General features: G+C 41.2%; 1 protein-coding gene and 3 non-coding genes across 4 annotated transcripts; 3 read left to right on the top strand and 1 right to left on the bottom strand.

Moving 5' to 3' along the window:
• Positions 1–378: 378 nt before the first annotated feature.
• Positions 379–26277, bottom strand: cfap54 (cilia and flagella associated protein 54). The gene is given in 57 exon segments (XM_070917663.1): positions 379–551; positions 1240–1360; positions 1448–1594; positions 3126–3283; positions 3634–3784; positions 4719–4842; positions 4937–5085; positions 5190–5356; positions 5879–6020; positions 6779–6853; positions 7156–7269; positions 7364–7450; positions 7546–7731; positions 7925–7991; positions 8102–8272; positions 8453–8540; positions 8788–8997; positions 9109–9270; positions 9478–9607; positions 9811–9946; positions 10200–10399; positions 10663–10872; positions 11116–11267; positions 11361–11533; positions 11831–12028; positions 12140–12216; positions 12656–12758; positions 12997–13123; positions 13213–13302; positions 13805–13922; positions 14155–14271; positions 14727–14849; positions 14984–15139; positions 15293–15440; positions 15541–15659; positions 15935–16123; positions 16237–16329; positions 16434–16631; positions 17058–17191; positions 17433–17676; positions 17877–18005; positions 18186–18241; positions 18462–18609; positions 18871–19008; positions 19150–19235; positions 19723–19834; positions 19931–20043; positions 20182–20253; positions 20438–20630; positions 21060–21164; positions 21496–21609; positions 22027–22170; positions 22571–22629; positions 22873–23038; positions 23317–23466; positions 23932–24037; positions 26132–26277. Coding segments are annotated over 57 exon segments (7764 nt in total).
• trnah-gug (transfer RNA histidin (anticodon GUG)) lies at positions 1844–1915 on the top strand. Its single transcript has one exon. It is a non-coding gene; the product is annotated as a tRNA-His (tRNA).
• Positions 2133–2205, top strand: trnar-acg (transfer RNA arginine (anticodon ACG)). Its single transcript has one exon. It is a non-coding gene; the product is annotated as a tRNA-Arg (tRNA).
• trnah-gug (transfer RNA histidin (anticodon GUG)) lies at positions 2536–2607 on the top strand. The gene has a single exon. It is a non-coding gene; the product is annotated as a tRNA-His (tRNA).
• Positions 26278–27352: the final 1075 nt, after the last annotated feature.

Genomic DNA, 27352 nt, shown 5'->3' with positions numbered 1-27352 from the left:
TAAACATATTGTGAGATTGTAGGATTAAGAATACAAACATATATACAGAATCAACATCATCATTTTCAATTCTAGACAATGACAACTTACAGGTAACAAACAAAACATATGAATTCTTTACATTAACAATGTTCATCATATCAAACTGTAACCAGAGATTCCAGGTCCAGGTATTATTTGAATTAATTGCATTTATTATGAAAAGCCATTGCAATATCCTATTAACAAATACAATACTTCAGTTCTTAATTACTAAGTTTATTACGCAATGTGTTGCTCTCTTTAACAAAACAAGCACCCCAGGAACTCTATGTTTCTCAATAGGCACCGGACTAGGAGTGCTAAGCGCAACACATAATGGGTGTCGTTCTATTCTGGCTATTTGGCTGAGCATGGGGGGCTTGTAGGACTAGAAGTGCTTGGGTTGCTCAGAGATGAAATTGGTGCTTGAGAGTCTCCCTCAATCTGACTGGACTGGTGCGAACACTGCCTGGAAATGGACTGTGATGACCAGACAGAGGCTGGCATTTCCATGGCGCTGAGGATGTGACCTGTGGAAACAATGCAAGATAGAGTAATGTAACTGAACTGAACTGGATGAGTTTGCATGTATGCACTGCAAATCATTTATAGCTGAGAAGCTGCTTTCCTGACAAAAGAGTAGAGCTGAAACAATTAGTTAATTAATCGAACAAGCAATTGACAGAAAGTTCATCAGCAACAATTCTGATAATTGATTCGTCATTTAAGTCATTAAAATCAAAGTCACAAGTAAAATGGCAGAAAATTTCCAAAACTTCCAGCTTCTCAAACGTGGATATGTGCTGGTTTTCTTAGTCTTCTATGACAGTAAATAAAACAGGAAATCTTTGTACATTTGGTTTTGGAAAAAACAAAACAAGCAATTTGACATTCTGACATTTTACAGGCCAAACGATTAATCACGTAAACAAGAAAATAATCGTCAGATTATTTGATAATGACAATAATCATTAGTTGGACATCACCCTTAGCAAAGGTTAGCATACTAACATGCTAAACTCAGATGGTGAATATGGCAAATATTACTTGCTAGACGTGTAAACATGTTAACATTATCATTGTGAACATGTTAGCCTGCTAATGATAGTGTAAGTACAGCCTCACAGAGCTGCTACAGTAGCTGTAGACTCTTTGTCTTGTTCCCACAATAATGGCAAGAAGTTAAAAAAAATAAAAAGTGTCAAGTTCATTATTTACCAATTCGCAGGGTGGTCTGAGCCAGTATTTTGAGGTAAGGGAGGTAAATGTTGCTGGGTCCGGGAGGAGAGAAACCTATTTTTCCATCATCCAACACCACGCTCTGACCAAAAACACAAAGCTGAAAGAAACGGAGAAAAAGCACTAAATGTTGGTACAAGTATGTATATATCTGAGTGTGTATGCATATGTTTGTGTGTTTGTGTACCTGCTTTTTCAGTAGTTTCTGTGTCAGTTGTAGAAGTGTGGTGCTCTGTACACCTCTCAGGTCGCCCAGAAGCAATGTGGCCCGTGCCAGAGTCACAGTGGACCCTGGTGGCATGCATGTCCGTCCTGACAGCAAGCTCACGGCTTCCTACTCACATGCATACACAAACAGCACAAAGCAGCACTGTGATTACTTCAATTCATTGCTTTTCCAACCACTATTGGATATCAGAAAAGTTGATGGTCACCCACAGCAATCATGAGGCCAGTGGTTTTTAGTGTTACTTGCTAATCATCCTTCTTTGAAAAGCAAAACTTGTCCCTGAAGGACACACAAAATGATATTCAGAGCTCAGAATATCCTATGACAACAAGGAGGCAGTCAGTACGCCAAGCGGCCGTGATCGTATAGTGGTTAGTACTCTGTGTTGTGGCCGCAGCAACCCCGGTTCGAATCCGGGTCACGGCAGCAGTGCTAAACTGTACTTCATTTATGGTATTGTTTTACGGGAATCCAGCCTCTGCTTCATTTTTTAAAACTTTAAAACTGGGTAACTCAATCCTGCGTGAGGCCCCATATTTTGCAACTGGACCAGTCGTTGGATCAGTCATTGGACTAGCCTTCTCCACACTTGTCTACAAAGTACAGAACGATGAACCCTTGTTGCCTCAGGGCTCTGTGTGCAGGGCTAGTGGTGCAATGGATAACGCGTCTGACTACGGATCAGAAGATTCTAGGTTCGACTCCTGGCTAGCTCGCTCAGACCTTTAGATTGTAAATCATTTGTTCCTCCATTCCTATGTCCCATCTCTATGTGCTGTCCATCAAGGTACATTTACATCTCAATGGAGCCTAATAATGGAAAAATGGCCTGTTAACATATATGAAGAGGTTTCTGAGCCCTTCGCTTTAAGGCATTCAGAGCAATCCTGAGACCCGTGCTGTTTTTAGTGTTACTTGCTAATCATCCTTCTTTGAAAAGCAAAATTTGTCCCTGAAGGACATACAAAATGGGATAAAAAAAAGTAGTTGATATTCAGAGCTCAGAATATCCTATCACAACAAGGAGGCAGTCTGTACACCAAGTGGCCGTGATCGTATAGTGGTTAGTACTCTGCGTTGTGGCCGCAGCAATCCCGGTTCGAATCCGGGTCACGGCAGCAGTGGTAAGCTGTACTTCCTTTATGGTATTGTTTTAAGGGACTCCAACACTTTGACACAGGGTGATCATTAAAAAACACTGAAAGAATGGTATTTAATTGCATTTATTGTGTAGTGGTTAGTACTCTGCGTTGTGGCCACAGCAACTCCGGGTCACGGCAGCATTGGTAAGCTGTACTTCTTCTATTCCGTCTCTATGTACTGTGTATCAAAGCATATTTACATCTGAATGCACCACACAAGGTGCCGTGTAAGGGATGTATATATGTGAATGAAAAACTGACATTTCTTCAGAGGAATAAGGGTTAGATCTTCCCCAGAAAATGGGAGAAACAGGTAACCTTCACTGCAAACACCACAGACGCTGTCATATCTGGTCAACGGACAGTATGGACACAAATTCAGTAGAATTGTTTAACTCACTTGGTTCTCAGGCTTTCTCCCTCTCTTTCTTTTGTAAAATATGCTAAATTGTTTGTAAAATAAAAAGTGGAAAATGGTGTCTGTGTGATGGTACCTGCAGCATTGCCACGCTGCCATCAGTCCTGCCCCTCTGCGCTTCCAATTCTGCACCTTCGACCATCAATAGGGCTTGAATATCGACGTCTCCCCATAGCACACATTCAGCAAGACTCTCCTGTAACACCCAAGCTGCCTCCTCATTAATGTTCTTACCTTGAAAATACAATCCACCCACACACACGTTGATGTGCGTGCACACACACACACACACACACACACACACACACACACACACACACACAGATTCATTATCCAATATTCATCATTCTGTCACTAACCTAAATGCAGCTAATGAAGACTACAAGCTTTGTTATGTGAAACAATGTAAAGGAACAAGGTTAAGTAGTCCTCCATGTGTTTTTCAAGTGTACACATGGTACTACTTTGCATAGGAGGGAAGATTACTAATTTGTTTGTAATCCTTGTAATATTAGTCAAACTGTTTGAGCCTACAATACACCTCTCAGAAAAAAAATTAAGAGCAGCACAACACACAACCGGACCTGGGAAAAGGGCAGCAGTGCCAGAGATGTGTGCAGCCAGGCTGCGGACCAGAGCCAGGCGGCAACGCAGCCACAGAGAAACTCCAATTCTCTCACTGGCCTCAACCGCTCTGGGGCAGTCTCCATGCAGGGGGTTTGACACACTGCAACCCTACAGACAGGTTATAAGACACAGAAACACATACACACACATACACCATGTACAATCAATCACCATTCTACTGCCCCAGTGTGGCATAGTTTAGTTTGTTTTACAATAGGTAACACACATTGACGAACTACTGAGTTCACTTTTTCTTCACAAAAGTCAATGTGGCCTACTGTGGATCACTTTTCATTACTTTGACACAAAATGCATTTAATGACCACATCTGTCAAACTTCATTAACTGTTTTCTCTCTCAAACTCAACCACCACCGAAACTCTGTGTATTTACACTCCCTTTTGCATGTTTACATTGTATGGGATGATGTGGCGTTTCACTGTTCTCTTCCAGTCACATAGTGGTTTACAGCCCACCCCAGGATGGTGTCACTTTTCCTTCCACCTTACTCTCCAATTCTCAACCCCATAATCATAGAGGAATTATTTTTCTAATGGAGATGGAAAATTTATCACCACCAGCCGCACGATCAGATGTCCTTTTTGAACGCAATGGCTGCTGGATGTCTGGACGTAATTGCAGACGTTTGCCATGGGATGGATCAGGCATGCAAAAAGATTCCCAGGTGTATCGCAAGAGAGGACATAAGGTGCGAAGCGGATGAGAACTGCAGAAGACAGGGTTGACTAGCACTGTTGTATTTCTATATCTGTAACTATCCTATCCAAGTATGTATTGTATAGTGGTATATAGGCTGAATATGTGTAGTTTTGTATTGCATTACTGGAATTACTTTAGTTTCATTGTGTGTACTTGGAATTACTCTGCTAACACACTCACTTTTGTCACTTTCATGTTGTTGTCTGCAGTTTCATTGCAAGTGGTTCTGTTGGTTGTAATGTTGTGTAATATTTACGACATGCAAGTTTTGTTCAAAAATCAACTTCTTTGATCCTGCAACTAATTTATATAAACATGCTACCTGTTCACTGTCAGTCTTGGCGTTTGAGAGCTCAGACGTAGGTTTCTGAGAGCCTGGCATGGATCCTCTTATGATTACAGGAGACGTCTGCAGCAGCACCAAGGATGAAACTGTCATTTCAGAGCTGAAGGAGGACGTCAAAATGGTTAGGATAGTCAGGATATACAAACATAAGAATGTAAATTCACACACAGTACACATGCATAAGGCCACCATACCTAAATGCAGCATGCCCTTGCTGGAGGTACAGGTTGGCCTTTAGAAGATTGGACTCTATTGCCAGTTCCAGGTTCTCTATTTCGCTACAGGACTGAGATGTGAGCTGCTGCGAGTTCAACAAGGAGGACGCTCCTTCTAGCAAAAGGAACTACAATGGCGGAGATGACAGATATGGGCAAGTTGACACAAACATGTCAGAAAAAAAGTTGCTCCATATTTATGGTTAGGTGAAAAATCCACAAGAAGTCTCACCTTAATCCTTTCTGGAGTGAACTTCTCCTTCTCAGTATCAAGAGTCAGCACTTTTGGCTCTTCTGTCTTTAGACAGGAGCCCTCAGTGTCCAGTCTGTCCTGTTCGTGGTGTTTTGAGTTTACCGAACAACTTGTTATGCTGGCACAAGCTTCTCCTTCAACAGAATCTGAAAGACATTCCCACTTTGTGCATAAAAAGCTGAGTGACTCCTTTCGAATTAAATCCAATTAATTGTATTTAAAGTGAATGTGAACGCTTTAATGAACAAATACAGCGTTACAAAAATGCTGAATATAATGGAATATGGTTAGTCTTACAGGCCAGTGTATATGCAGATGCATCATCTGATGCAGTGACATAATCTTTAGCCCTATGAGACTACAGGTGGTTACTCCTATCCACAAACTGTACAATGACCTTTAACTATTTGACCCACTAAATATCCAATCTTGAAGATAAATTGGTTCTATTTTTCAAATTAAAGGCATGTTATTATTTTTTTGAATGCTGGATATATGGAGAATTAGAAAACACAAAAAGGGCATGTTCCTATGTAAACTAAACGTATGTCAGTTGAATAGCATGTCTTCAATCATAATGTTCTTGCACAAATTAAACTTATTCGGTTCAATACACTCCAATGAAAGATGTCAATAACAGAGAGAATTAAGTGCTCTTGCTTACAGACCTGGCACAGGAGGACCATGTACGGTATTACTGAGTGCCAGGACTAGTTGAATACGAGCAAGGTTGAATCGGAGGCACAATGTTGATCCATACTGCGTGCGGACCTCTGGGGCAAAGTCACAGTTCACAAGTTCTTCCAAGACCTAACCACAAGCACCACATACACAGAGATTACATTCACACAAAAAAAACAATTTAGTAAGAATATTTTTTAACTCGCTCCGGTGACTGGCTGGTTTTTCAGGTACCTCGGGCCAGGACTGATCTTGGTAGGACTGCTTGTATTAGTGCAGCAGAATCATGGAATCACTTGCACTGTGACCTAAAACTGAATACCCTTACACCTCTTAGACACTTTAAGAATGTACTTAATGACTGTCCATTACCTGCCTGTAACTGTTTTAACTGATTTTGTTTGTTGATTTTGTATATTTGTATTCTCCATGGTGTAATCTCCACATCATTGTAAATGAGGGTCACCCTCAATGATTTCGCAGAGAATCTTAAATAAAGGTTGAATTGAATAAGTATTTGTTAATTTGTCAAATCCATAGCTGAAACAGCAGCACAGAGACAGAGAACAGGTCAATACAATTTTTTGCCTATTGCTGGAAGGGTGTTCAAGTATTTGTGTGTGTATATTTGTGTCAGTCCATTCATGAGTGTATTTGGCTGATCTGGACTGATGTTTTCAAATGTGTCGGGAAGGCTGAATGGCACGGCACCTGCGCCATACAAACTGTGGCAGTATGGTTGGTCTGATTTTGGATGATTTATGTGACCAACAAAAACAATGTAAGCTTTAGTTTCACATGTTAATTAGAAAATCTGAAAGAATAACACTGATGAAATTCCCTCAGCTCTTCTTCAGAAATCTAATGAAATCCTATATAGAAAGTACCTCAGCGTTATCCAGGAGAGATTTGTTGCCGTAGAACGTCTTCACAGGCTGCACAATAAGCACAATTTATAATATCTATTCCACTCATGGCAAGTATAAACAAACAACATAACAATGCTTTCAATACTGTACAGAGGCCGACACAACAGTCTTCCAGAAAAACGATTAAATTACAGGCAGACTGCCTCCCGCTAATGTTTAAATTAGATCGTAAGTAACAGGTACACAGATCCCTCCAAGAGGGTGGCAGGCAAACAACCCATGTGTTCACATATTTCATGGAATATTCAGATTTGCAGTATAATAAACACAAGGTCAAACGTTTGACTAGATGCTACATAGTGTATTTCAACATATGTTCATATGTGTGTTCATACATTGTCTTTGGCGATGTAGTGTCCATAAGGCAGAAGGACTCCTGCTCCTTGTGTGAGCTGAATTGTCTCCTTTACAGCTTCAGTGAACAGACACAGTTCAGTAAGGGCACGTACCTGCAGAAAACACCAACCCACACTAAAAATCCCTCCAGAACCAGGGGAGGAAAAACATTTACAGGTACGTATAGAAGACATCACAAATGCTGACCTTAAGTATTTTGCCCTCAATGGTGCGTTGCAAATCTCTGCACACAGTCCCCACAAAATGTAGGTAAAGGGCCAGTATGGGCAGTAGCTGAAATTACAAACACGACTTAACACTAAGTCAATTATTTGTCTTGAGCATTGCAGTTCAAAATGAGGACAGGCAGACAGTGTTTATGAGTGTACCGTGATGTAGTAGCCTGTGGAGAAAAGCCAGTGGCAGATGAAGTTAAGGCTGGTTACAGTGGTGCCGAGGTGAACCCTGTGGGGTTCCGAGAAAAGGTCGACTCCAGGGAGAAGTTCATCTCCGATGCTATGATAGGCGTACTGGAGGTCGGCCTGGGGCTGAGCCAGGGAGCAACACAGCACACACTAGGGAAGTGGGACACACACACACACACATACACACAAGCATGTCAGAATGAATTCACACAACCAGACACAATAAAACTTACAGTATACAGGCACGAAAGCAAAAACCTCTCCTGTCATCATTTCCTCAGTAGTACAATCAGTATAAACCATGTTTGTGAGAAGATAGATTAACACTCCCTGGAAGCATTACCTTAAAGAGGTGAGCAGACAGGAGGCAGCACTTGGTCCGCTGGGTGATATCAGAAGTTAAGATATACCTGTTGATCAAAACACATCCCTCAGGAGCAGGTAGGGTTGTGAAGGCATTTGCTTGCAACGCACACAAAGAAAGCACATCAAATCAATAATAGACCTCACTGAAACCTACTGTGCAATCTTAGCAGTGAGCCCAGCAGCCTGTAGACATCCCCAAATGCCAGCCTGTTTCAGGGTTTTTTGCAGGGAGCCACCCCCAAAGGACACGCCATCCCATTTCTCTACAGCGCCTGAGCTCTTTAAGGCACAATCTACAGCTTTACTCCAGTACGAGTGTACTGCCCTGGAAATAAAACACAGACAGGAATGAAATTATTAAAAGAATGTAAGGGGAAAAAATTAAAAAACGTACAGGTGTTTGTTGTATAATTTCAGGTAAATGCATACAATAAACGGCTGTAGGCTTGCTTCAACACACCTACACACACACACACATACACATGCAGCATACACAGATGCTAACCGTGTGTTTCCATTGTAGAACTGTAGATTTCCCATTTCATGAAGTGCCAGAACTTTGAGGGAGTCATGACTGTTGGCGTGGAGATACTCTGAAGAAAAGTTGGATGGAGATAGGAAGGAAAGTAAGACATTTATGACCCTGACAGCCTGACATATACTTCATCCAGATAATTCATGCTATTAAGTTTGTCATTTAGTCTGCTTGTACTCTCTATAACACATCTAACTCATTGTCCCACCTATTGACAACTGTTACAATACTTGCCTTGTTTATGCAAAGTGTGCTATTGGGTCTTTTGGGGTATTTTGTAAGTTGTAAGTATTTTGTGCTCTTACTTATGGAGGCGGAGTATGCAGCAGTGACAGTTGGCAAGTGGTCAGGGCTGACAGGGAGGCTGTAGAGAGCATTTGGAGTACTGTAGTCCTCCTCTGTCAGGTCGCAAGGTTGGATGTTTGGATAGGGCATAACTATGGGACTGAAATCAACCAGGCTTGCACAATGGCTGAGACTTCTGCTCTGACCGCGTTGCAACTGTGCCGCAAAACCTGGAGAGAGACACAAGCAGTGCAAACAGTGAGAGTTTCAATCAGTTGTCGAGTGTGTGTGTGTGTGTGTGTGTGTGTGTGTGTGTGTGTGCCCACTCAATCAGGACTCACAGGGCTGTGTGTATGCCAGAAGCAGCCACAGCAATGAGTGACAATGCTGGAAGACCTGAAGACAATGTGGTCTTCTCTCAAGAGCTTGACGGTAACAGCTCAGTGTGTCTTCTACACCCAGAGGAACGCACACAAGGGACATGGAGTGCTGTATCTCTGCACCTTACACACAAAACATATATGCATGAAAACATTATACATGCAAACACAACCTGCCTAATATGTTTGATCTTTGTACTTTCTGCTCCATGCAACATTTTGGTTTTGCACAATTCATACGATAAAATCTCATCGTTCCACCATTCCCATGTTATTATTTAAAAAAATATATATTTTGACATGACATGACATGAGGCTGGCTGTTCAAACCTTTAAGATCAATGGCATCTCGAGGAGTGGAGTTTGTGAGTGCCGATTTTTTACGAAGGGGCAGTTGCTGCGCAGGGTGAGGGGTCCATCCACTGAGCAGCTGGGAGCCTGCATAGCTCCTGTAAGTTACCTGAAATATAGAAAAGAAAGCACCACATATATACATACATACACATAATTTTGGTATTTCTTTTATCTTGCAAGATAATCAAATACCCATCAGTATTTGTTTAACAGAGTTTTATTGGCTTGGTTTTCTGTTTTCTGTCTTACTATTTTGACTATAGTATCATACAATGCTTCAACATGTTTCTGTGTGTCGGTATGTGCTACCTCCTTGCCAGTGGCCTTCTGTGTCTTGACATGGTGTGGTTGTGGGACTGCAGGTCCTCCAAAAGAACTGATCCTTTCAAGCAGCCTCCTCTGAGCATGGATTAGTAGAGGAGTTATGATCAAGGCATAACGTTCCCTGGGATAGACATACAGATGCAGGCACACACACTTAAACACACACAAAACCATGGGCATGTACTCTGAGAGAGTGCTCTGGGTGACTCTTTGATCTACATTTACTAAATGGATTCCTGACAGGTTAATAAGAAAAAATATGTCAATTTTAAGTCATCAAAAAAGTGCTTTGTACGAAAATCCACTTGATATGTTTATTGAATGTTTCTCATATGATTAGTGTATATTATTATTAGAAAATGTATCACATTCACCGTGTGTATGAGTTGAAAACTAAGGCAAAGTGGGCCAGGCTTTCCCATTTGCCACTGTCATGGAGACGCTCCAGAGTGTGCAACACCAAGGTGCGGACCCAACGCAGGTCCACCTGGGTGCTGTCATCCAGTGGGGCTGAGAAGTGGAGATTGGACTCTAGTTCCTCCTCAGTCAGTTCACTTTCATACAAACTCCACAGCTAGTAGGGACAAAGAAGATGAAGATGAAAGATAAAGATGAAAGTCACAAACAGGACCGTGTCATCTTCCCTTTGAAGCTGTAAATGTGTTTTTGACAAGATGCAGACTGTGACCACAGCCATCATTGGCAGTCTATATGCTGTGATACACTTTGCAGTCTAGAGGTTTTGTTTTTTATAATTCATTAGAAAGGAATAATTATGCGTATGAGTTTTTTAAACATGCAGCTACCTGTGTGAATATAGCTGTTTCTGACACATACCTCTAGTCTGTTCAGCATATCCATGATTAGGTCAGTAGCCAGCACCAGTAGCGGGGTGAAGGTGGCATTCAGCTGGTCTGCTGTGATGGGGGAGGGGGGCTCAAGGTGAGTAGCTCTCTGTACTAGGACAGTGATTCTGCAACTTTGGTCCCACACAGTCTGACACACATACTGCAGAGTGGTCCAGTGGCTGCCACGATGGGCCAACACCTGGAAAATATAACATATAACAACATAAAAAACATTATAATACACTATGAAAGTAAAATCAATAGCACATACAGAACACATTGTACAGTATGTGACTGAACAACAGCATATTCACACTGTGAAAAAGATTTGTGGTTTTCATACGAAATTAACAAAGCCTGGATTTACACTGTATGGTCACATATAATGTCAGCATTTCTGCACTTGTGTGTGAGTGTGTGTCCATGTATGTGCTTTAAGTACCATGGCCCTTCGGAGATGTAAAGCAGCTTTGTTAAGTGAGTCCAGCAGCAAGGCAGCACTGCGTCTGTGCATCTCAATCTGCTGTTCCACAGTTTGAGAGGAGCCCTCTCCCTCCTCACAACTCTCCTCTCCAGAGTCATCAACTCTGACTCCTGGAAGAAAAGGTTGAGACGAGTGATGAAACACAGACCAGGTGATTGTTTTTCTACTAATTTTTTCATTTTTAAGTGTGGCATTTTCCTCACCCTCCTTTTTGCTCCTGTCTTTGTTTGCAGCCACATAACCCCTCAAACCGGAGTGAGAGGAGTCTCTCTCTGAGACAACCTCATTTTTAGAAGACTGCTGTCGCTGTGAGCTCCTCCGGACCAGGACGCCAGAGTAGGCCAGAGAGAAACACCGGGGATTTAACTGGCTGTACCTGAAACAAACACACATGCAGTACATTATACTATAGGTATACACTCATGAATATACAGTATATGTAGAATCATTTATATTTTTAACACTAATAGCAATAATGACTACAAAGTCTACAACATCTGACTTCAGATATCAAAAGCAACATTAAATGTCTCCCAAACACGATGCAATCCTGCTCAGGGCAAATCAGCAACAGTATGTCTCTTAGTGCTGACATGTAATAGTAGCAACCCCTTATGCCTGTTGATGTAACTGATGTAACCGATCAATAGTAGCTAGTATCTTGTGAGTGAACCTGTGGTGCAGGGCTCCTCCATGCGGCTGGTCCAGGTCCTTGTAAATCAGTGCTAAATGGGCTTGAGCCACACTGTAGTTGAGGTGAGACTTCCACGCTCTCTCATCACAGCACATGTTCCTCAGCTGAAGCTGCTTCTTGTGGCGTTGCACCACAGACGACATCATGGTTAGCAGGTTCTCCACAGCTTGCATATCCCTACACACACATAGGTAGAAGTCCAATGCACATGTGGTTATGAGAACCCACACATATAATTACATTCAAACACACACAAACACTGACATCCCCAACACACAGAAAATGTACCTGCTAGTTCTCATGCTGTGTGGCATTTTCTGCTTCAGTTTCTTTCTTCTATCATCGTGAGAAGGGGTGTTCTTATTCTGTTTCAAAAAGCAGCACAAGGTATCTATATTTGTATTTTATATCAACACAATGCAACAAACCACTGCAATAATATTTCTTTCTGCAAAATCGAATTAATTTATTATTAAATACTACATTATACTACTACATCTATTTTCTTTTAAGTTTTTTACATGTTTTATATCAAGTTCAAATTCCTTATGAACTGTGGGTTGGGGTAAGGGTACATACCTAATGTGCTGTACTCAAGATAGCTGTGATGTCTACAATATACATAAATATACAAATCAAGGGCAATCAACAAGGATTAAGGCAAAGTGGCTACACAGTAGGTTGGGGTTACCTTACAATATCTGACACCAGAACACTTTGTTCCACATAGTAAGATTGGTTCTCTGTGTGTGCTCATGTGAAGCACTTTTAATCGGTTGATCGGTTACATATTAGTATTTCTACCTGGGGTGGTTCATTTCCTTTCGGAACCTGAGCACTACTTCTTCGTTTAGTCTGACTGTTTCCCTCCAAACGTTTTGTGGACAGTCCCATCACCTCGTCACGCCTAACAAAGAGAAAACCATTCAAAGTCTTTATCAGCGTAGGCAAAACAGCTACTGTCTATAATATGTCGCAGTATGATCCATAAGTAAGTGGACAGTAATGCACTGTTTGACATTTTGACTATAACAATATTCATTTGACTATGAATGACACAGTGATTATGAATTTAAAGCTGAAATCTTAAATCAAAAAAACTAAATTAAATCAGCAAAGAGGTATATAGTATAATAAAAGCACACCTGGAAAGAAATTCAAATATGCTTTGCCCCCACTTTAACACAAGGTCTGGTTGGCCTTCTTCCATGGTTCTCTGGAGAAGTAGGGCCGCAAACTCAATAAAGTATGCCTTGCGTCTGAGCTTCATCACTATCAAGAACGAACACACAAAAACACAGGTGTGAATGAACAAGACTAATTATTCATTTAAAAAAGGTATGTGAGTGTGTGCCACTTACCATCTTGATGGGCATCCTCTAATGTGCTGTTGGAGATCAGATCATACAATATGGTGGGATCCTCACAGCCAGTCAGTGGGCGTGAAGTCTCTACAGAAAAAAAGACAGTTGTATTCAATGTGGAGCTCAGGAAAAAAAATACTATTTTGATCTATGCGTAACTGCAACATCATCGTAATTATTGTTCACAAAACAGCTGAGAGACTCAAACAAAAATACTTTTACAAAAAAAACTTTCGAAAAAATTTCCGAAAGAGATGTGTTATTTTGGTGAATAAGGTTTGAAAGTATTTATTATTTAACAATAGACTCAAAAGTATATCATAAAAGACAATGTACATGCTACAGTACATATTCATTAATACTACTGTGTTTCTTTCTTTACTCTCAACTTTCGTCAGGAGTGTATCATTTTGCTGCCAAAATGTTGAAATAAAAGCTGTCCTGGAATATTTTCAACAAACATGGCTTTAGTTCCTAATAAAAAGACAGGCACTGTAAACTCCTTGCTATACACATAACCTTCAACATACTTGCATCTTTAAAAAAGCAAGGACACCGGCGTGTGTGTGTGTGTGTTTCTGTGTGTTACCATTGTCTGCGTTGAGAGCTGCTTCAGATGTAATTCTTTTTGTGTTCATCCAATGCAGTGCCTTCATCTGAAGACGTATCTTTATTTCAGCCTTGATTGCAGCATGATTTGTCTTAGACTACACACACACGCACACATCCACACAGAGAAACACAGAAAAGGTAGAACAATGGATATTCTTCAGTTGGTGTGTATTTAAAATTACCTAAACATCACAATAAATATAGCAGTCTTTTGTAAAAATCTGAAAATATATTGTGAATCATATTCATTTCATGATCCAAACTAATTTTAAGAGTGAGGATAAATCATGAAATAAATCTAAACGTTCCACTGTTCCTTACACCTACAGCTTCATTGGCAAGTCTGCTGATCTGCAGCTGGGCATCATAGAGCTCTTGGAGCAGCCTGCAACCACAGTCCATCACCACAGAAGCCATCTGATGCTCCCTGAGCACACGTAATGCCTGGTCAGGAACAATGGAGGATGAGAAAGTATTATAATAATAAGCCTCCTGGTTGGTTATCATTTGGGATGTATGGGAATTGTGCCACTGTGGATGAGTGTGTCTGCTAAATATTAAATATGTAAAAAGGTGAATCAAAGGGCCGGTACACTTAATAACAATCACTACAAAATATATATATGTTTCCTACTATACATAAAAGATGTATGTAAAAGATGATAGTAAAATGTATTGAAGTGATTTATGCAGAGGAGACTGATTTAATACAGGGTGAGTGTCATGTTGATTGAATTATACCTGTTTTTAAATGTGACAGCGCTAAATATCTTGAAAAAGTAACTTTCACAGAGTTAATGACCATTTTTAACATGCAGGTCACACACAAAATGTTTTCAAGACTGCTGAAACTTTGCACATAAACAGTATAAACTGCACATATGCACATGCAAACACACCTTCGACAGGTAGTAGGTGATGCAGGCTATCATGTGCATCAATGACTCTGAGGTGTTTCCAGTCCATTTTTGTTTGAGAAGACCTGAATTCTCCTCCAAAACCATCAAGCATTTCTTTAGCACCTGAACATCAGAACACAGACAGAGGCATAAACACACATAGTTCTACACTTTGTATTATGTTAAATTGTTAATAGAGTAAAGTTGGCCCTTATAGGACAGAATATTAAGACTTGTATGGATGAGGTTTTGCCTACCTGTACCACAGGGTTACAAGTGACCTGATGGAAGATTAGAGGCGCCAAGAGGCCATAACAGGTGACTACAGCTTGCACGGCAGCACTACCATCATTCAACCACATCGCTAGGTCCACGGCCACCAGCATTCGCTCACACTCTGCCAGTCTGGATTCCTGCAGACACACATGTGCACATATCATTTATTTATGTTCATGTTAATTTAAAATATATTACCTTTGTACACATCAATACTATCACACTGTAATGCTGCTAACAATGATAACTATCTAACAAACATCTTGGCCTTACTTCTCATATATTTTTACCTGTTCCCAGATAAACAGTCCATTGTCAGTGAATGAGTCACAGTAAAGCGATCCCTGTTGAATGTTGATCTCTGTCTCAATGAAGATGGAAGTAAGGAACAACTGACACAGGTGAGGAGAGGAGAGTTGCAGGGTCTGGACACGCAGCCTTCAGCATGGTGAATGGGGATAGCGTAAAAGGAGATTAGCAAATGCAAAGAAATACAAACACTTTGACTTGAACTCTGTGGATGTGTTTCCCTCCTCACCCTGTAGTAGCAAGTCTATCCTGTGTGCTGTGGGACCCAGGGTCCTGGTAGGTATAGTGGCTCCACAGTTCCCTGCAGGCTCTCTTTGCTACGACATACTGCTCTGTTTGAAATGCCACCTGAGGAACGATTCAAAAAAGCTACAACCATAATCTTGCTTTTTCTCTAGCTCTGTGGGCCAAAATCCCAGGAATGACCAACAGCTGTGTGAGTCAGTGCTAATCCTTCTAATGCCCACAGGCTCTACATTTTAACCTACATCCAAATAAGGCAATCTGAACATATGTGTTGGCACCAGGAAAATCCCGTGGACCAGCAAGTGATGAGTGTGGTGTGGTGACAAACCTGTAGCAAGCGTCTACTTGTTACTTGTTTTCACTAGTGTGTAGTGTACCTGTGCCAAGTGAGCCCACGTGGTAAGCAGTGGTACCAGCATGGATGCCAGCAGTGGGAATGTTGTCCCCCCTATGGTGTTGCCCAGTAGCTTGCCCTGGCTGTCGTAGGCTGCAACAGCAAACACATACTTCTGGTTGGGCTCCAGCCCCTCCACCCTCAGCACACACTCACCAGATACTGCTGGTACCTTTAAACATACAAAGTCAGACCTAATATCGTGACCACACATCAGGGCTTACAAGATGACAAAAATGTGTCCTACTAGACTTGACACTCCTCTGTGAAGGAGATCAATTCTACCATATTTCCAGTTCCTGGAAGGCTGCAGTCTCCAAGGCGGACTTTCAGGTTAATGCCCTCAGCGGCACGGCCGCAGAGTTGGTACCAACACACCTGGAAAGAAACAAAAGTAGAAAGAGAAAGATGAAACGTTTAGTTGGATTATTTGCTACTGGTTAGATTAGTAAATTAATGACATAATTAAAAGCAAATCTCACATGTCCCTCCAAGTTATAAGGTGCTGGGGCAAAGGTTAAGGAGTGGTCAGTGCGTGAGAGAAGGATGGGAGGAGGTGGAGGGTTTTCTTCTTCCTCCTTCATTCCTTTGTCTTTATTTTCAGCTGGAGTCTTAGGGATGGTGGAGATATACAGTTTTCTCTCCTCCACTCCTGCTTTCTCGATCAGGGTGGAGGCCTCCTGGCAGGAGCACACGGACAAACCAGTTGAATATTTATTGCGTTATCATGGAAGCTCAACTCAATCATCGGTCATCAGTAAGTGGCTACATCTGAGTCCTTTCACTTCACAGTCAGTACAGAAATGAAATGTGCCATTGAGGCCGAAAGTAAGTAGTAACTTACTTAATAACAGAGTATTGGCTTTGTGTAGGTATAATATACAATATCTTTAATCATCATTAAATCATATTTTACTTAAAAGTAAGCATATTTTGCATCTCTTTTCACACAAATATACATGTACACATTTGCAGATAAATGTAAACATTACTGTGGTGCAAGTGGAAATATATCAGCAGGTGGCATGAGATATATCAAATTTTTTACATTACATGTATAGTCATGACTGTCTCTAAGAAAGTGTGAATGTTTATGCATGTGTAACCTCTAGCAGACTCTTGATTTTGTTGCTGTTATTTGGGTCCATGTTGTTATACACCAGCAAGGCTTTCTGGATCAGGAAAAGAGCTTTGGACACCTTGTTCTTCTTGATCCGATTCAACAGTTCAGACTCCGCGACTAAACACAACCGACAAAGTCTCAGGATGATCCACCATATTTAGACCCATAATTTGTATCTACAATTAGGCATGTTTTATTGGCAGACATATGCTTTTTAAATCCATATTCTCTCTCATTTACGCTGATTTATTGTCAGAGATTTCAACTTCTGTTAAACATAAAATTGACAACAGACTCAATGCAGGCAATAAGCTAATGAGTAAATGAGTAAATTTGTCAGTGTGACAGTGAGTCTGACCTGCATTTAGCTGCAGTAACTTGAGGGAAGCCCTGTGGTGGATGATGTCTAGCTCCAGATGTAGGTCGGTGGCCAGCAGGGAGACACGGGAGGACTGAGTGTGTTGAGAGCCTTTAATATCTGATTCTGCTTTCGTTTCCACTTCTTCTTTTTCCTTCTTACTTAATTCATCTTCTTCATTTCCCCCTTCTAATGATGTCAGAGAAAATAGGGAGGGAGTCGATGGAGGGAGTGGACTAAATTTCTGTCAGAACAAGAGGAAAACGGGTTTTAGGAACACTCACCCCCCTCAATCTACACTGATTTCAGTTCCCATCTTTCAATACAGTGTTGAGATCCTAACTTAAGGCAACACCTGGACTGGAATGGTATAGAATAAATAAATGTCAGACTGAACTTTTACCAACCTCTTTTACACAAGTGTTGGACAGGTAAACTGCCTACCTGCATGAAGGCAGTGTAAGTGTTTGCTGAGCAATCCTGGGGCAGCAGTGTGGCTACACCCTTGGCCAGAGCTTCAAGTCCCCTCTCCACCACCTCACACACCTTCTGAAGCAGCTCTGTACTTGAACTCTGCAAGCACACACAAACACACACATTGCATAATGCATTTTTGTTTGCAATATTTTTGAAAAACCTGAGACAGAATACTGCGAATTGGCACAATATGTGAAATACACCACATGCATATAATTTAGAATATGCAGAACTATCATTTGATGCTATGCATAGACATTCAATCCATTCACATACCTCAAGAAGAGAGAGAGAGCTTGGCTTCACACTATCACTATCTGCTTCACGAGCTGCTAGACATAACACATGAGAATAATACTGTCACAGCTATGGTTTGGAAAACATAACGTGTGTATGTGTGTGTGTGTGTATATGTGAGACTGTGGGAGTTTACCCAATATTAAATCCCAGAGTGAGATTCTATAAAACAGCACTATATCAAGTGCAGAAGATACATGATTTCAGCTGTCCTATAGACTGAAACAGTGCAAATGGTAGAACCTAATTCTTCACCTGGACATTGCGTTTGATGACTGCGTTCAGCTGCACTCTCTAGCAGTATGGCCAATGTGTGGATCATCTCTGTTGTCATTATGCAGTCAACAGTTACCAGATCACAGGCAAAGGCCACCTCACACAGCATAGACAGACACCACAGCCACTGCAAACATGTTCACAATTAATACCACACACATGAACAGAAGTAGGACGTCTACATTAAACATACTGTGAAACGTTTAACTAAATATAAGGTCATGAATGTGTTTTATCCTGTTCAAATTAATGTTACAGTTCACTCTGACCTAAACTCCACCCTCACTGCGGAGGATAAAAGTAGCAGTTTTATATTTTACAATAATGTGCACCTATCACTCTCAAAAAGTCAACAGTTTCAGTAATAATTATCTTTTTAAATACATACCTTGTCGTAATTATCTACCTTCTCAAGGTAGTGTGTAAACTGTAAGTTTTGCAGCTTATCCCACCGCATCACCACCTTCATTTTACCCCACAGAAATAACACAACATCCAAAACCAGGTCCCCATCTGGCTGCACCTCCTACACAAACACACACATACAGTACATTATATAGATACAAAAAAATCCTCTCCTGAACTCTACCTTTAACTTTAATCTGAACCCTAATCTTTGGCAGATCAACCCAACACAAACACACACACACACAACATGGAAACTTACAGGAGCAGAGCCACAAACAGACTTGTGCAGGGTGTTTAACAGGCCAATGAACTCATCACTCATTGAAAATGAAGTCTTGTGTCTTTCTGTTGGAAACATCAAACAACACAACCACATTATAATTCAGAGATAACTGAAATCAGTGTTAGACATTTTGTAATCACGTAACTGAGGCATATTATTACTTATAATAAGATATTATTGGTTATATTGTAGTATCCAATCAACGCTTATCATCCAAGTTATGAACATGAAAAAAAAAACTGACATAAAGTAACTTGGTTAAGATACTCAGAAATTTGAAAGCAGCTTGGCAACACAGTGAAATAATACCCAGTGGTCCCCATAATTTTGTTGTATTTTAAGTATTTTCTGTTTGAAGGCAACCTCAAGGAATCAAGGAAAAGAAGCCAGAAGGCTGTTCAAGGATCAATGAAGTCAGCAGCAATAAATGGCTTACGAGAACCCATTGTGGACAAAACCCAGTATATATTAATCAATTTATCTACATAAAGGTTTAGAGGTCTTAAGATCTAAATCGGTCCACATGTGGCACAATTTCACTATTGCTACCATCAGTCATGTTCTCTCTAGGACGGCTCCTCTGGGAAGACAGCAGATGGTTGAAACTGTCAAGTAAAGCAAGCTCCAGCTCTGCCCTCCTGAATGACTGGCCTCCCTCACCCTGACGCAGAGAGACACAAAGAGACAAGAATTCAGAGGCACAGCACACATTGAACTGAACAATGAGAACTGCGGTAGACGCTTGTGTGCTACTCACAGACAAAACCTGCAGCATCTCTCTGGAAAGTTCAGTGAACGCATCTGGCTGCTTGTACTGAAACAACAGCTTAATGAACCTCACCACAGACATGATGGGCACTTTGTTTTCTCCTAGCAACACAACACATCACGTTACTTCACATTGATTTCCAGACCACAGCACAAAACAAACACCTTGCATCTCACAATAAAGTGTTGTACATATTGATGATGATGTGAGAAAAAAGGACAAAGAAAACAGTGACTAACCTGCAATGGCTAAATCCATTAGAGTGGATGTTGGTGTCAGTGCACCAAGAGGCTCACTAGTAGCTGTGACTCCTTCACACAAAGGAACATACAAGAACATTACTCAATACATAAAGTGAGCATTCCTTACCCAAAATACCCCATTACATTTCAAGCATTCTCAAGCATTTGCAGCACCTGTATGTTTTCTCTTAATTGTGCACATACTGTAATCACTGCAGAGTGTTTTTCTGTGTTATGTGTTTGTTTTACTAACCAGATAATATACTGATGCCAGCAGACAGCAGTTCCAGGATCACCTCCTGCAGCTCTGGTTCATCTGGCATCCTTGTCTGCAGTGGGCTTCTGGTGCTGTCCCAAAGTGCTTCCAAGATGCACAAGAACTGCGCTGCGCTGCTGTCAAACAGGCCCAATAGCATGCGCTCTGTTGTAGTACGAGGCCATGGCGCCTACCGAAGATACAGACAGGCATACAATTTAGTGTTACAAGAACAACATTAACTCACAAAATTAGTTGACAACGTAAGCAAACATTAAATACTGATATGCAATTAAAATAGAGATCTCTTGGAGAGACCTCTTTGGGTGATGGGGAAAAAATAGCAATTACAAGAATAAACGAAGTTGTAACATTTAAATTAATTAAACAAAATCCCCGAAAAATATATAAAATGAAGAAGACAGTAATAGAGAGTGTACAGTTATACACAGCAAACAGCAGCAATGCAATTTAACAATCATAAAACTGTTTATTTACCAATTTAATAGGAGTTAGGAAGTGTTTGTATGTATGAGTATTCTCTTTAAAGTGACATTACACTTAAAGATGATATTTAACACTGAATATGATGATGCAGAAGTAAAGTGGATGTTATTACATTGGGTGTAATGTCCTTCAGGGTGCTTTTGGTTTTTATTCTGAACATGGGTTTGGGTCTCCTTCTGGCCTCAAACACTGCCCGCTTGAACATCATGGCAGCCAGCTGCAAAAGAAACAAACAAAAGAAAAGAAGACTTGCTGTGAAGGAAAAATAATATACCGTTAACTTGGCCAACAATCTGTATGTGTCTGCATTACCAGTGGTGGCTATTCTCATACCAGGGTAGTGTAGTTTTGACTTCAAATGACACTTTTACAGATTCGATATGTAAATTGGTCATGGTTTTATATTGGTATCTACTGTATGTTCCTTGTATCCTTTTGATGTTTTTCCCTGCTGATTGTGTTGCTGAGGTGTGTGAATGATCTCTACAATATAACATTTCATCACTGTAACAGTATTAAGAATATATTAGAGGAGAGGAGTCCTCTGCCTTGATAGATGCTTCTTTGTAAGCTCTCTGAGTCTCTCTGGTGGTAGAAACGTCACTCTGCTCCTCCATCTTTGCCAGCTCATTGACTTTTCCAAGGGCTCTCCTGGCAAATTCCTGAAAGCATTTGAAGACACACAAACAGCGCCACAAATGGGGAATAGGACTTTCAGAATAATCTGGAGATTCAGTTTAAGAACCTTTTCTGTGTGACTTCAATACGTGGATTAAAATTCATACAAACTTTCAAAATGGCTATACATCATAAACATGTCACCAGTATTTATTTTAACACACTGGATGCTAAGCATGAGGAATGAAATGATTTAACATGTTGAGTAATATCTTGATATAGCATATATACAAACATGAAAGCAGAATTGTATTACATAGTCCTAGGTAATCTGCAGACAGATCAACAACAGGTGACAGTTGGTGTTTATAACTTATCAGATCAGCCTGTGAATAGTCTGTTGACATCCCGATGATTGTGTGTTTGTATGTTTCTGGATGCAGATGACGTGTGTCTTTCACCTCCGCCTGCACCGCAGCCTGGTTGTCATAGTAACAGTGGCAGACAGCACAGTAGAGTGTGACAATCCATGGCAGATAGTTAGCAGTCATCAGAGGGATGGAGAGCTCTAAACTGATGCTTGCCCACAGAAGGTGCTCCAGTGCCTGGACGGGAGCATAAATGGTGGTATAAAGACAGGATCATGGCACACGCAATTATATCTACATTATAAATCACACAAATATCTGGTTATATCACATCATTCATAAAAGTACCACTCACACCACCTCAAAACCACACCTCGAATAGTTTTTTAGTCACAATTAGCACAAACCACATTAACCAGTCTGAAAAATTATGGTTTTGCAGATCTGCCAGTACCTCATTATAAAAATCTTTACAACAACATTATGAGTTCCAGTGTGATACACAACACTTCGTCCATTTCACCTTTCCATTTAAAGTGTATCAGACATTGCAAAAACAATCTTTTGATAAAGCTCTTTGGAAGATTAATAGCCTGTAACAGTTGCAACAAGAAGTTGTTCATCTATTTCCAAGTACCTGTGTGCTACAATTCATGGTCATCAGGTAACGGCAGATGGTGTAGATGTGTAATGAACCTGGAAAAGATAAGAAACAAAAATGGAAACATACAGTAGGATGGTAGTTCTACAATTTAATATCAAATACAGCAGAATCGTATAATTTCTCACTTTACTTTAAGCAACGGATGTATTATCATTACTTAGAGGAGGTTAACCTATTACTTTGACTATGTGAAATCACATTGGCTCTCAACACGTTCCTCCTAACTTTTTATGTTAGACAAATACTGGACAAAAATTATATATATACTAATATACCATTATATATTTGCCAGGACAGATGCTCGTGGGGCTGAAAGGCCTGCATCATGATCCTGATGAAGTTCAGCACATGCAGCAGTTTACATAGTCCCTTCTGGGTGAGGATTCTGTGCCTTTTCTCCTGCTCAAATATGCACAGGGCACATCCCTGCATTGCACGGATCTACACACACACACACACACACACACACACACACACACACACACACACACACTATAATATATACTGTATATGTATATATATACTGAAGACATACTGTATATCAGGGTTCAGGTACAAACATCTCAAAATGACCTTTCTCCACATGACAAAACGTATTAGTAATATAACAGTAAAGTAAACAGTAAAACAAGCATAGCATGTGTTTCACTTCAGTTGGACTGGGACCAGTCAAACATATCACACACACATTGCACACAAGCTCACATAATACAGTGTACCTTCATGGCAAAGATATCCTGGTCTGCATCAAAACCTTCAGGGAAGTAGCAGGCCATGAAGTGGTCCACATCTGTGATGTCAATTATTTTCACTGAGTTGAACTGCAGGAGGTGGAGACTGTAACCCTGCCAAAGAGCCAGCTGGTACAACTACAGATGACGAGGGGAAGGGAGAAAGAAGGAATGGCATCTGTGAATGTGTGTTGTGCAGTCAGGTTTGTAGGAGTAAAAAAATAAATTGGCTAATTATGGGGCTATCACACAGGTGCCACAACAGTAATCCACAGATGAATTCTGAGGAGAGCAAAGAGGCAAGGAGTGTTAGACAAGGGGTTGAATAAACCAGGCAAATTGTAACAACCAATACAACAATTTATCTTGTGCTTATTACATTATGGCATAAATTACCGTGAATTATGAAACTGAAGCATTTGGCATCATTTGACTGGCTAACATTCTAGTAAACATACAATACACAGCAACGAACACTGACTAGTGTTGATTATAATGAATGATAAAATCATGAAGCAAGGATTGAATTAGTTTTTGATGAAATACAGTTGGAAAAGCAGCTGTGGAAACCAAATATTAGCACGGTATAATACGGTGAATTACCTTTATACTGAAGAGAAAATCTGCAATCTGCAGCATACGCTCCTGGTACAACTTCGAAGGCAATCGATGTTTGTACTTTTTCCATATCTCCACCAAAATTTGAATCCTTCAAAATGAAAATCAAACTTCATAATGTAACCTGGCTGGCAAGAGGACACTAACATATGGTTAATTCACAAAGCATGTAATATAACATCTATTCCAAAGTTGGAGCACCTGTTGCATATATGGCACTCTAACTATCAGACAGCAAGCACTCTTAGAAATCAACTCGACTGATAATATCATCAGTCTGATTGGTGTTCACGGACATCTTCAACACCTCACTGGAGACATGCCACGTGCCAGCCTGCTTCAAGGCCTCCACCACCATCCCCGTCCCCAAAAAACCAGGGCCCACAGGATTAAATGACTACAGACCCGTCGCCCTGACCTCTGTGGTCATGAAATCATTTGAACGCCTGGTCCTGTCCCACCTCAAATCCATCACAGACTCTCTGCTGGACCCCCTGCAGTTCGCCTACAGAGCCAACAGGTCTGTAGACGACGCCGTCAACCTGGCTCTACACTTCATCCTCCAGCACCTGGACTCCGCAGGATCCTATGCCAGGATCCTGTTTGTGGACTTCAGCTCTGCCTTCAACACCATCGTCCCGGCTCTTCTTCAGGACAAGCTCTCCCAGCTCAACGTGCCTGACCCCACCTGCAGGTGGATCACAGATTTCCTGTCTGACAGGAAGCAGCACGTGAAGCTGGGGAAACACGTCTCAGACTCGCGGACGATCAGCACCGGCTCCCCTCAAGGCTGCGTTCTTTCTCCACTACTCTTCTCCCTGTACACCAACAGCTGCACCTCCAGTCACCAGTCCGTCAAGCTCCTGAAGTTCGCGGACGACACCACCCTCATCGGACTCATCTCTGGAGAGGATGAGTCTGCCTACAGGTGGGAGATTGACCACCTGGTGACCTGGTGCAACAGCAACAACCTGGAGCTTAACGCTTCAAAGACAGTGGAGATGGTTGTTGACTTTAGGAAGAGCGCAGCCCCACCCGCCCCCATCACCCTGTGTGACTCTCCAGTGGACACTGTGGAGTCCTTCCGTTTCCTGGGCTCCATCATCAGCCAGGACCTCCGGTGGGAGCTGAACATCAGCTCCCTCATCAAGAAAGCCCAACAGAGGATGTACTTCCTGAGGCAGCTGAGGAAGTTTAACCTGCCACAAAAAATGCTGGTTCACTTCTACACTGCCATCATAGAGTCCATCCTCACCTCCTCCATCACCGTCTGGTACGCTGCTGCCTCCACCAAGGACAGACGCAGACTGCAGCGTATCATCCGCTCTGCAGAGAGGGTGATCGGCTGCAACCTCCCATCTCTTCAGGACCTGTACTCCTCCAGGACCCTGAGGAGAGCCAGGAAGATCGCTGCTGACCCCTCCCACCCCGGACACCATCTGTTCGACCCCCTCCCCTCTGGCAGGAGGCTGCGGTCCATCAGGACCAAAACCTCCCGCCACAAAAACAGTTTCTTCCCCTCTACAGTCAACCTGACAAACTCTCACTGACACCCCCCCGAACACTACCACAAGCTATACGTTATATTAACGTACATCACCCCTGTCCCCACTGCGTTACATTAACGCACCCACCCCCTACTGGACACTTTATCTGGACACTTTACTTTATTCTGGTCACTGCACTGTTGTTATTTATCTTATCTTATTTTTATTTTTATTCTTATTGTTATTTTAGCTTTTATATTCTACTTATTTGTTATCAAAACAATAGCACCTTCAGACCACAGCAAATTCCTTGTAATGTATGTTACTTGGCAATAAACAGTTTCTGATTCTGATTCTGATTCTGATAATTCAGAAGAATGGGTGCCCCTAATGGTTTCTAATCACTAACACACTCCTGAGTTGGTCCTTGCTGTGATGGAAAGGTGGGGCCCCAATTTTAAATGTATCTAGTTACACACCTGCAGTCGAAAGTGAAGCCTGTCCTGTCTGTTTGCCAGGACTAATAAACGCCCCAACATAAATAAATTGCTTATAAGTAACTGTCACAGCTGTCATTGGAGCCGCTACGTGTTTCGCTGTCTACAAAGTTTAGTTTCATAAAAATATTTAGCTACATCCTTTCAATAAACAGCATTAAGCTAGCCAGCTAACTTTAATTAGCGTTAGCTGACGCTCACCCTTTAGCATGAGAGACGTTGTCTTGGCTGGTCGAAGAGGCGACTCGTCTCATCAATGTTATGAATGAGTTAACGTCTCGTTCAAAGGCTGAAATAACTGGGTTTCTTTTATCAAGTTTCCCGTAATATGAAGCCGGCAACTCCATTACTCTGGTCACAGCGGTAATTTCAACCAACTAACGCATTCATGTTTGCTAACTAGCTATATATCCTACCACAAATTACTCAAAGCGACTGAGGCAAGGCACGTCACCATGGTAACGTAACGACGCTAAACAAACAGGAAGCAACTCACAAACAAGGGAGTCCCATTTTAAGGAAGAAAATGAGTGACCACAAGGTTGCCCAGCACACAAGCAGAAACACCCAGTGATACAAAATTAGATACCAAAAAAAATCACAAGTATTAACTGCTTTAACTGCACTTTGCAGTGATGCAGACCTGTCCAAATGACAGCCCGGCATCCTTGCATTCATTTTAATGTATAATTCATACAATTATGCAGCACACAATTTGTTGATGATAAAAAGTCAGTCATTTTCATTGGATGGTGCAATGCCAGGGCTTGGTGAATGAGAAAGGGGTGGAAGGCACTATAACAGTGGCTGCATGATGGTTTAAAAGTTTCTTTAGAATCAGAATCACAATCAGAAATACTTTATTGATCTCCAGGTGGAAATTATACAGTACCGGTGCTCCCATTCAAGAGTAGAAAGTAGCATACATTTAGAAAGGAGAGTATGCACAAAAATAAGAAATAAAAAATATACACATTTACACAATATTTAAGTGAAAATAAAAGTTAAAAAAATATATACAATAACAATGTATATGTATGTATGTATGTATATATATGTATGTATTGCAAGCTCAGTGCTTATAGATAGATAACACAAACAATACAATAATACATGCAGTTCTCCTACATTGGGAGGATGAATCAGAGACTGAAAGAAATTTGGTTGGCACAACTGTTGCACAGTTGGAAGGGACTTCATATTTTACATCTGAGCTCATAGCAAAATGATACACGCTTAGAGTGTCACCTAATGCTGTCCCATACAAACTCATCAGTTCCCATTCAAGCTCATATCCATTCCACACACAAACCTAAAGCTTCTGGCACTCAGAGCACAGCAGGCTAATGCTCTGGCAGCTATTCCTCGAACAAACACACGCACAATCACACGCAGACACACACAGAGATCCAGACGGGGGCA

The sequence above is a fragment of the Enoplosus armatus genome, chromosome 13, assembly GCF_043641665.1.
Source record: "Enoplosus armatus isolate fEnoArm2 chromosome 13, fEnoArm2.hap1, whole genome shotgun sequence".
In the NCBI taxonomy this organism is placed as follows: Eukaryota; Metazoa; Chordata; class Actinopteri; order Centrarchiformes; family Enoplosidae; genus Enoplosus; species Enoplosus armatus.
This window is presented reverse-complemented; position numbering and strand designations above follow the sequence as displayed.